General features: G+C 41.4%; 1 protein-coding gene across 4 annotated transcripts in view; it reads right to left on the reverse strand.

Moving 5' to 3' along the window:
- Positions 1-12,055, reverse strand: part of PJA2 (praja ring finger ubiquitin ligase 2) — an 87,132-nt gene that overhangs the window by 11,498 nt on the left and 63,579 nt on the right. For all 4 annotated transcript variants that reach the window (XM_065406182.1, XM_065406181.1, XM_065406184.1 and 1 more), the window contains 2 exons: positions 10,752-10,937; positions 8,284-8,395 (listed from right to left, as the gene is read on the reverse strand). In XM_065406182.1, the coding sequence (XP_065262254.1) occupies positions 8,284-8,395; positions 10,752-10,937 (298 nt within the window). The remainder of the gene's footprint in view (positions 1-8,283; positions 8,396-10,751; positions 10,938-12,055) is intronic.

Genomic DNA, 12,055 nt, shown 5'->3' on the forward strand with positions numbered 1-12,055 from the left:
TTTAGAATTAGGGTTAAGCAGAAATAATTTCTGGGCATGAATCCTACCATTACTGAATGTTCCATATTCAGATTGTAAATATGGAGAAATTGCCAATATTCCTAGAACAGTTTGAAATGTATGTATATGAATGTATGATGGCTATCATTATTGTTATTTCATTGGTTGGAGATTAATTTATCTTAATGAGGAACAGCAAAGTAATTTTAAGAGTCCATTAAAAATATTTATTCCCTATGTGGACACTTACAGACTGGCATCAAGTCATCCCATAACATGTTAAACTAAATAGATTGAACTCCTTGAGCATCACTGTTTTTTAATCCTTCAATCATTCTTGTGGCTCTTCCCTGAACCCTATCTAATTTATCAGCTTTCTTCTGGAATTGTGGACACCAGAACTGGACTCTGTATTCCAGCAGCAGTCACACTGGTGCCAAGTAACATAGTACCTCTCTACTCCTACTCAAGATTCCCCTGTTTATGCATCCCAGGATCACATTAGCTCTTTTGGCCACAGTGTCACACTGGGTGCTCATGTTCAGCTGATTATCCACCATGACTCCCAAATCTTTTTCAGAGTCACTACTTCCCTGGATAGAAAACCCCATCTTGTAAGTATGCCCTACATTCTTTGTTCCTAGATGTATATATTTACACTTAGCCCCATTAAAAACACATATTGTTTGCTTGTGCCCATTTTACCAAGTGATTCAGGTTGCTCTGTACCAGTAACCTGTCCTCTTCATTATTCACACCCCCCTCCCCCCGATTTGTGTGTCATCTGCAAACTTTATCAGCGATTATGTTGTTTTCTTCCACATAACTGATAAAAATGTTAAATAGCATGGGACCATGAACTGATCCCTGTGGGATCCCAGTGGAAACAGACATGCTTGATGATGATTCCCCATTTACAGTTACGTTTTGAGACCTGACAGTTAGCCAGTTATTAATCCATTTAATGTGTACCATGTTAATTTTATATTATTCCAGCTTCTTAATCAATATGTCATGAGGTACTAAGTAACTGTCTTTTCTTCTTCAAGTGGTTGCAGATCAGGTGACTCACAAGCGAATGAGTAGGAGGTGAGATCAGAATCTATTTATAGAACAACTGCAGAACTACCTTCCCAAAGTTTGTATCTGATCTAGATGCAGCCATGATAACAAAGTGTTTGCTAAAAGTATACACTGAAGACCAGGCAGCAGCCCTGAAATGTCCAATATTGAAACATTATTGAGGAATGTGATCGATGTCATTTGGGCCCTAACTGAATGAGTCTGTAACTTTTGTGGAGGTGTGGCCTGAGCTACTCCATATGCCATCATAATACAGGAAGCTAGCCATCTGGAAATTGTCTGTGCAGAGACCCCCTGACCCATTCTCTGATATGCATAGGAGACAAAAAGATGACATGATGAACTAAATAAAATGCCAATCATTGTCTCACATCCAACACATAAAGATCCTGCTCATTTGCATTTGAATGTGGCTTAGGCAAGAATACTGGTAAATATACTATTTGGTAAAGATGAAACTGTGAAACCACTTCAGACAAAAATTTTGCACTGAAGACCAGGTAGCAGCCCTGCAAATGTCAGACACTGAAACACCATTGAGGAATGTGATCTATGTCACTTGGGCGCTAGTTGAATGAGTCTGTAACTGGAGGTATGACCTGAGCTACTCCATATGCCACCTTAGGGCCACATTACCTTTGAAAAACTGAGTATACAAGGGCTCTGCCCTTAAAGCCTGTGGCTCATTTACTCTTCTTGCAGATGTGACAGCACATTGGGAGTAGGACATTAGAGATAGAGAACAAGATTGCCAAGGGCTCAGATGGAGTAGGACAGCCAGCACAGTATTAAGGTCCCATAAAGGAACCACTTCTTTCACTGGTTGAAAAAGACAAATGATTACTTTTAGAAATTTCACTGACAGGGAGTTTGAGAAAATTGACTATCAGAGGATTGAACACCAAGATCACCGCTAAGTGGACCCTCAAGGAGCTGAGAAACAGACCAGAGGATTGAAGGTGTAACAGATACTCCAAAATGTCCTAGACATGGGTTAGCATCGGTTGAACCCCCCAGTTTAGGAACCAAATTGAAAACCACTTCAACTTATCCAAATAGGTAGCTCTACCAGAGGGTTTTCTACTGTTGAGTAGCACTTGTCTAACAGCTTCCAAACAGTGTTCCTTCTCCTCATCTAGCCATGCAGCTTCCATGCCATGAGGTGTAAACTTCTCAGTGCTGGATACCAAAATCAACCGTGGTGCTGAGTCAGTTGATAAGTATAAAGAGGAAGAAACATTGGAGCTGGGGTCAAACAGATAGACTGACGAGGTCAGGGAACTAACATTGTCTCAGCCAAGCTGATGCAATGAGAATTTGTTTGGTATGATCCAGCTTCAGTTTGAGAATAAACTGAGGAACAAGTGAGATTGGGGGAAAGACATACATGAGTGCCGATCCTCAGTTCGGACGGAAGGCATTGGTTAAGGAGCCTGGACGGAGACCTGCTCAAGAACAAAACAAATGACACTTTGTCTTTCATTGCAAACAGGGTGAGAGCCAGGATGCCTCATTCTACAAAGCTGGACCTCTGCACACTGGTCTTCAGAGCCCACTCATGATTCCAGGAGAAATACCTGCTGAGGTGATCAGCTAAGTGATTCTGGACTGCGGGTAAGTGAGTGTCTGTAGGGAATAATGCTCTACTTGATGCAGAACTGCCAACATTTTATTGCCTCCTGAAAAAGCTGGTTGGAGTGAGCTTCCTTCCTGCTACATTGCAGTGTTGTTGTTGAGAAGTATGTGAACCGCTGTGTCCTTGTTCTGTATCCAAAAAGCTCTGCACATATTGTAAATGGCTTGAAACTCCAGGATGTTAATTTGAAGGGAAGGTCTTGTTCTGTCAATAAACCTTGAACCTTCAATGTCCCCAGATGTACTCCCTGGTGAAAGGAATCAGTTTCTATGTCCTGACCAGAGGGGGACAGGCAAAGGGAACAACCCTCACTCATATCAATATGATCTGTCCACTACCCTAGGGACTCGAGGACAGGCAGTGCCACAAGCACTATGCAATTCAGTTACTGACAATCCAGGTGATATACCAACTTCAACTAGTCCTGAAGATGAAGGCGTAATCTTGCATGCTGGACCGCATAAATGCATGCCAACATATGGCTTAATCTCAGACATACACATATCATAGTTGAAAGGTGAGAGCAGAAAGACAGGCACAGGCAATGAATTGCTTGAAATTGTTCATAGGTCAGGAATGCACTCGAACTAGATTTTTTGTGTTTGTGTTAATGCTTACTTCCCTTTGTTCAAAATCAGAGCCAAATGATCGAAGAGATACAAAGTGAATTTGACATGAGAGAGGACTTGATCTCTGGACTTGCCCTTCACTAACCAACCGTCCAGGTACAGAAAAACATGAATTCCTCTTTTTCTGAGATATGCTGCTACTACAGTCATGCATTTGATAAATGTCGAGCCAAGGACAGGCCAAATGGCAACACAGTGTACTGATAATGCTGGCCTGCCACTACAAATCTCAGAAACCACCTGTGACTTGGGAAAATTACCACATGGAAGTAAATGTTCTGAAGATTGAGCGGGGAAAACCACTTGTGGTTCAAAGCAGGGAGAATAGCAGCTAGGTTAACCATACAGAAACTCATGTATCTGATGTACTTGTTGAGATGGAGATTGAGGATAGGTCTCACTCCTCTCTTGGACTTGGGGATCAGGAAGTACTGTGAGTAGAATCCCCTTCCCTGATTCTGAAGGGGAATCTCCTCTATGGCCTACAAAGCCCAAAGAGCTTTCACCTGCTGTAGAAGCAGAGACTCATGAGAGGGGTCCCACAAAAGGGATGGTGTAGGAGTGTGGAAGGGGGGATGGAATGGCATTACCCAGTCCCACAGTGCTTAGGACATCCTTGTCCATAGTTATTGACTCCAAAGCCCTGTAGAGGTGGGATAGCCTGTCTCCCCCCACCCCAAATGGAGGGGAGATGACTTGAAAGCTTGATGACTGGAATGTTGACCTCGGAGAGTCACACTGACGGCTTGCCCAAAACAGAAGAAAGACAGGCTGACTGGGTGAAATTGGAACCAGAAGACCTCTTACTTGACTTGTACCCCTTTCTGGAGAAGTCCTGCTGTCTAGTGGGATAATCTGACCTCAAGAACTGCTGAGGATGATATTGATCCTTTTGCTCTTGCCCCATGAAATGAGGTCTTTTTACCGCCGGGGTAAAAAAAAAACCCCAATGAACACAATGTAGCTTGAGAGTTCTTAAAGGAATGCAGCGTTTCATCAGTTTTCTCTAAAAACAAAAATTGACCGTCAAAGAGTAAGTCCTCAATCATTTTTTGGACCTCAGGAGCTGTATCAGAGTTCTGTAACAACGAAGCCCTTCTCATTGCTACAGCAGATGACATAACTCGAGAGGAAGCATCTGCCATGTCCAAAACTGACTATAGTGACATCTTTGCCTCTAGATGGACTTCTGCAATGAAAGTCTTAAACTCTTCCCCTCAAGGATTCTGGCAACTTATCTGTAAATTTTGCTATCACTTCCCAATTTATAAACTTGTACTTTGACAACTCACATTTGTAAGGACAAGACTGAATATATTTTCCTCTCCAACAACTCCAATCTTTTAGAGTCCTTTTCTTTTGGTGTTGATTTATATCTCCTCTGTCTTAACCTCTCATTTGCCAAAGTTATGACATGAGAGTTAGGCGCTAGATGCAAGTAGAAGTGCTCAAAACCATAGATAGGCACAATTTCTCTTATTAGTGCACTTCGTTGTGGGTGGTAAGGCTACCAGAGTGTTCCTCAGAGAGTTTTTGCAGGTTCCAAAATCACTTCAGTTATGGGGAAAGCTACCCTCCCTGGAGCGGAGGACTGGAGAATATTCAGCAGCTTATGGGTGTTCTCCTGAACAACTCAGCCTGAACGCCCAAGGCTGAAGCCATGCACCTCAGGAGGTCCTGATACGATTTAAAATCCTCAAGCATGGGGGAGGAAGAATCCAGCACCTGGAGACGAAGAATAGGAAGAAGCGGAGCCAATGGAATCTCCTGTGGTGCCTGTAACAACAGTTCAAGCTCAATCAGTTCAGCAGGAGTAACCATTGTCTGTGGCTGCAGCATGCACCGGCGTCGTCATATGCACTGAAGATAGTACCTGCACTGAAAAGCCCTTCAGTACCGAACAGGTGGGCAACCTCAACTCTGCGCCCTAAACTGGAAGAGGTGCAGAAGAAGGTGTCAACAACAATGTCAAGTCTTTAATAATTTCACATGGCGCAAAGGACATCGAAGAAGCAACCATCACACCTGAACATTCCTGAATTAGTGGACAGTCAGGATCAGACAGGCAAAACAAGTCTGATACTGCCCAGTACGCCAGAGTACAGAGTCAATAGTGCAGACCTCTCACCTCGGTACCAGAGAACAAGTAGACATCCCTGCTCTATCTCATGTACCAGATGAATCACGGTCTTGGTCTGCACTCCTCTTAGAAGGGGAGAAGAAACCTCTCCTACCTCTGGAACGACCCTGGTCCATTTTATGAGATCTCTGTCTAGGAGGACCAGAGGAAGGGAAACAGTCTCTCTTCCTCCTGGAAGAGGAATCCTTACCTGGCCAAACAACAGCCCGTGCTGGCTCAGATGCCCACTAAGGGGTCTGGCAATTTGTGGAGGTCTCTAGTGCTGAAGCAGACCTCATGGTCTGCTCCAGAAGGTACTGCTTCAAGTGAAAGCTTCTGGCCATCTTCATTTCTTTGCCTTTCTCTTCTTGAATGACTTGCAGATTTCTTTAACGTGCCCTTCCCCAACAAGTCTGAGGTCACTATAAGCGTTCGCTACACCACACAACAGTGAAGGCATCACACCAGGCAAAATCCTAACTATTAGTAAACTAAACCTAGGGGTACTACTACACGAACTACAACTAACAACTATATACAGGGGGGAAAAACCCCACAGACAGCAATGTGAAACAAGGCATGAGGTAAAAACCACAATGAGCACTCTGACTCAAGCTCTGGGCAGTGAGAAGAAACTGACGCAGGTATGGGTAGGATCACCGCCTGTACGCTAAGCAAAGTTCTCCAGCTTTGGTGTGCTGGGTGGGTACATACCTGAGTGGAACACATGGATGCAAACACTTGAAGAAAAACCTCCAATGATAAGAATTCCACAACCTCCCTTGGTAGCCTATTCCAACACTTAACTATCCTTAGATTTAGAAAGTTTTTCCTAATATCTAACCTAAATGTTTCTTGCTGCAGATTAAGCTGATTACTTCTTGTCCTACTTTCAGTAGGCATGAAGGACCACCAATCACTATCCTTTTTATAACAGCACATTTGAAGACTCATCATGTCCCTCTTCAATCTTTTTCTCAATACTGAACACACACAGTTTTTTGTTGTTGTTTTTTTAAAAACCTTTCCTCATTGGTCAGGTTTTCTAAACCTGTTAGAATTTTTGCTGCTCTCCTCTGGAGTCTCTCCCATTTATCCACATTTTTCTTTGTGTGTGAGCACCCAAAACTGGATGCAACACTGCAGATGGGGCCTCCACAGTGCTGAGCGGAACAAAACAATTGCCCCTCGTGTCTTACATATGACACTCCTGTTAAAACACCCCACAATGATATTAGTCTCTTTTGCAACTGCCTTACATTGCTGGCTCATATTACACCCAGCTGTACTATCACCTAGGCAGTTATTAACCCATTTTGTATTTATGCATGGGATTTTTCCTTCTTACGTGTAGTATATTTCACTTCTCTTTATTGAATTTCATCTTGTTGATTTCAGACCAATTCTTCAATTTGTCAAGGTCTTTTGAATTCGAATCCTGTCCTGCAAAGTGCTTGCAATCCCTAACAACTTGGTGTCAAGTGCAAATTTTATAAGCATAGTCTCTATTCCATTATCCAAGTCAAAGAAAGTAATTAGGTTTGTCTGGCTTTATTTGTTCTTGACAAATCCATATTGGCTATTACTTATCATTCAATTATCCTCTAGGTGCTTACAAATTGATTGTTTAATAATTCGTTGCAGTATCTTTCCAGATATAGAAGTTTTCAATTATAAAAGACATGTACTGTATGCCCCTTCCAGTCCTCCTGCATATCACCCATCCTCAATGAGTTCTCAAAGATAATTGCTAATGGTTCAAAGATTGCTTTAGTACCCTACCATGAATTTTGTGAGGTGCTGCTGACTTGAATACATCTAAGTTATATAAACATTCTTTAACCAGTACTTTCTCTATTCTGACTTGTATTCCTTCCTAGTCTTTGTTAATATTAATTGTGTTAAACATCTGGTCACCATTCACCCCTTTTTAATTGAAGACTGAGGCAACACAGTCTTCTTGGTGTCATCCAGTATTAGTTCTCCTTCCCTGCTAAGTAGTAGACCTACACTGTCCTGTGTCTTTCTTTACTCCCAAGGTATTTATAGAACCTCTTCTTACTGTCTCATGACCCTTGCTAGGTGTAACTCATTTTGTGCCTTAGCCTTTGTGATTTTGTCCCTACATGTTTGTGGTATTCATTTATATTCATCCTTAGTAATCTGGCCATGTTTCCACCTTTTGTAGGATTCCTTTTTGATTTTCAGGTCATTAAAGAGATCATGATGGAGCCATAATGGCCTCTTACTATTCTTCTTCTTCTTATCTTTCCTTTGCATCAGGATAGTTTGCTGTTGTGCCTGAAATATTGTTTCTTTGAGAAACTGCCAGCTCCTGTGAATTCCTTTTTCCCTTAGATTTTTCCCCCCAATGGAACCTTACCCACTAATACTCTGATTTTCTACAAAATATTCTTTTTTGAAGTCCACTGGCCTTATTCTGCTGCTCTCCATCCTTCCTTTCTATAGAATCATGAAATCTGTCATTTCATGATCACTTTCACCTAAATGAATGATGCACTAGGAAATGATAACACACTAGCAAGTGCATCTAGCTCACTGTTTCATACTTGTTTAGATCAGCAGAGCTTACAAGAATAAAAAGTAGTAAAAATTTATGTTATTAAAAAGTAAGTCGATATGAATCCATACACACAGGGACCATATCTGTGGAACACACTGGTGCATTACCACTCAAAACAAAATGAAAATTGTCATCTTTAGGCTCCTTTAAGCTAGTCTGGTGATATGGTTTTAGTCATTTTAATGTGTTCCATTTTTATTTTTACACAGAAGTCAAAACCGTATTTCAATACCTCCATGGCCTGTGCCAAACGCTCCTCCAGTGCCATATATGTGAGAAACTGAGGATCCACATAAGAAATGGCTTGAGCAACTCCTAGGCCATCACCAAATTCATCAAGTAGTCTGAAAACACCAAAAATGCAATATTAGGAAACAGAGCCTCCATTTTAAGTGGAGCCTTAACAATATTCAATTGAAAAATTACTTGATCTGTCAGACAAAAACCAGACAAATCCTAATGAGAGAGACAAGGTGTGTGAGGTAATATCTTTTTACTAAACCAAAGATATTGGTTCAATAAAAAATATTGCCTCACCCTCTTTGTCTCTCTAATATCCTGGGACTGACACAGCTACAACTACACTGCATACAAATCCTAAGGAGTGCATAAAAGCTGGGTTTGTATATGTCAATTAGAGGATGTTTGTGAATCAGTCAGGAGTATGCCCATTTGAAAATTTTATGCTTCATGTCTCTGCATACAGATGCTGAGATGTATAGACACACAGTGTCTAGTCTTTGTTCAAAAACATTTACTTCTATTTTAAGTAAAATTGTGCACTCTGCAATGGAACAACCCCGTATCAGGCTTCTGACACCATTTCTGCATTTATACCTGATGCTTTTCTATATTATGCTCATGAAAAATAAAAGCAATTTATTTTAGAGTTACTTTTTATAATTTCATCAGTATAATTTAGTGACAACGCTTTGATATGAGCAGATACTGCAAGATGCAGGTATCAGCATTTGCTAGGTATAAGGGATATGCTTTCTGTATTCTTACCATCCCTAAAAGATATTACCAATTTTTTTTTCCCCAAAAAATTGAGACAAGACTTGGGGTTGTGCCTTTTAGGTCTTCATGATGCTAAGCCACACTCTGAAAGCTCTTGCTCCCTCCCCCAACAAAAAAGTTTATTTCCTGCTTATTTTTCTACATTAGGAACTCAGGTCCTGTCTCACCTGGAAGAGACTGTGATGTCACCACAACAATAAAAGTGAAAGGTGAACTATTGTAAAGGTAGGACTTGTAATTAGGCTGCTTAAAACTCTGTTTTTGTTCACACTTTTGAACTTAAACACCTAAAATTTTTGAATGAAGACTATTTTAAAAATTCAACATCCCACATTTTCAATTAAGGGCTGAAAGTTAACACTGTACTTGTTCACACCTCCCACCCCCACAAAGTGGTCCCTCAGCCAAATCTTGGAAAAAAGACTTGATATTCCTAAGGTTAAAAAAAAAATTGAAAACCAACACACCCCCTACCTTTGTCACCAGATTCAGTTATCTGATAGTTTAAAGCCAGAAGAAATCATTAGATCATCTAATCTGACTTCCTGTACATCACAGGCCATGGAATTTCATCCAGGTACTCTTTTACTGAGCCCAATAAACTGTGTTTCACTAAAGCATAACTTGTGGTTGGCTGCTTTTCTGGAAAAAATGCTTTAGCCACTCTCAATTTAGACAGCAAGAAATGGAGAATCCACCACTTCCGTTGGTAGTTTGTTCTACTTGTTAATCGCCTTCATTGTGAGAAACCGGATACTAATTTTTAACTTTTATTTGTCTGACTGCAGCTTCCAGCCATTGGTTCTTGTAAAGCCTTTCTTTGCTAGATTAAACAGCTCTTTGGCACCCTCTATTTTCTCCCCATAAAGCTACTAATACACTGTAATCAAGTCACCTCTCACTCTCCTTTTGGATAAGCTAAAGAGATTGAACTCCTTAAATCTCTCATTCTAAGACATTTTCTCCGGCCTTCAAATTATTTTTGAGGCTCTTTTCTGCACTCTCTAATTTTTCAACTTTCTTTTTAAAATGTGGATACCAGACTGTATGCAATATTCCAGTATTGGTCTTATCAATGGCATATGGAAGTAAAGTCATCTCCCTACTCCTACTGTAATCATCTTGCTATTTTGCAATATTTCTAAGTAATCTTAACACAGAAATGGAAAGAAACATGTTAAACAGCAACATAAAAATGATTTCTATGTGCATAGCACTGAAAAGAGAAATAAGACAAGGTTTATAATGCAGATCTAAATCCCTATAATTGCAGAGGAGTAACTACAACATAAAAACCTTTACCAAGATCATATATACTTCAACATTCAATTAGATGCATATTCTTATGTAATCAAAAATTTGTATAACAACATTTATATAGGGGCATTTATCAACCTGGAAATGAATCCAAAATTACAACCCTTGGATCTCCAATACATCAAAACTATCTTAAATTTGAACCTGATCAATATGACACAATGTCTTAGTCTTCTTGTTGGAAGAAACAGCACTTATTGCAAGTTAAGCCTGAAACTGCAGTATCATCGGCTTGTTTAAGCAGTAGAACAATGCTCAATTTGTGGCCTCCTAAATATAGCACGAAGTGCAAGATGACAGAATAACTAACTACTAATATCGTCTCACACAGAGAACCCATCACTTTTATGCACAGATGCATACCTCCACTCCATGTCTAAGTCTTCACTCATACTGGAGTCATCCTCAAGGTTGTTGTTCCCATCCAACATGAAAAATCCTGGATGCACAAAATGGCTAACTGGATCATTTTCCTCATCACTGCTACTTTCAATTTCTTCATGGTACTGCAGCCAAGGAATCTCTCCCTCCTCCAAAGAGGTCTGTTCCCTACAAACAAATATTAGAAAAGCTGTAACAAACAAAATCATTGCTAAAGTAAATGTAAATAATGGAGGATACTTCTTTTACTCTTAAGGGCTGTAAAAGCACCTCTCTCATTCCTAGTCTACACTATGAGTATAGGTTGAATTTTGCAGCATTAGATCGATTTAACCCTGCACCCGTCCACACGATGAAGCCATTTTTGTCGACTTAAAGGGCTCTTAAAATCGATTTCTGTACTCCTCCCCGACGAGGGGTTTAGCGCTGAAATCAACCCCGCTGGGTCGAATTTGGGGTAGTGTGGACGCAATTTGACGGTATTGGCCTCCGGGAGCTATTCCAGAGAGCTCCATTGTGACCGCTCTGGACAGCACTCTCAACTCAGATGCACTGGCCAGGTAGACAGGAAAAGCCCCGCGAACTTTTGAATTTCATTTCCTGTCTGGCCAGCATGGCGAGCTGATCAGCACAGGTGACCATGCAGAGCTCATCAGCACAGGTGACCATGGAGTCCCAGAATCGCAAAAGAGCTCCAGCATGGACCGAACGGGAGATACTGGATTTGATCACTGTATGGGGAGACGAAGCCGTGCTATCCGAACTCCGTTCCAAAAGACGAAATGCCGGAATATTTGAAAAAATCTCCAAGGGCATGAAGGACAGAGATTATAACAGGGACCCGCAGCAGTGCCATGTGAAACTTAAGGAGCTCAGGCAAGCCTACCAAAGAACCAGAGAGGTAAACGGCCGCTCCGGGTCAGAGCCCCAGACATGCCGCTTCTATGATGAGCTGCATGCCATTCTAGGGGGTGCCCCTACAACTACCCCACCCCTGTGCTTCCCTCATCCCCCACCCCTCCCGGGCTACCTTGGCAGTTATCCCCCCATTTGTGTGACGAATTAATAAAGAATGCATGAATTTGAAACAACAATGACTTTATTGCCTCTGCAAGTGGTGATCAAAGGGGGGACGGGAGGGCGGTTGGCTTACAGGGAAGTAGAGTGAACCAAGGGGGCGGGTTTTCATCAAGGAGAAACAAACAATACTTTCACACCGTAGCCTGGTCAGTCATGAAACTGGTTTTCAAAGCTTCTCTGATGCACAGCGCGCCCTGCTGTGCTCT

Source organism: Emys orbicularis, chromosome 6, assembly GCF_028017835.1.
Source record: "Emys orbicularis isolate rEmyOrb1 chromosome 6, rEmyOrb1.hap1, whole genome shotgun sequence".
In the NCBI taxonomy this organism is placed as follows: Eukaryota; Metazoa; Chordata; order Testudines; family Emydidae; genus Emys; species Emys orbicularis.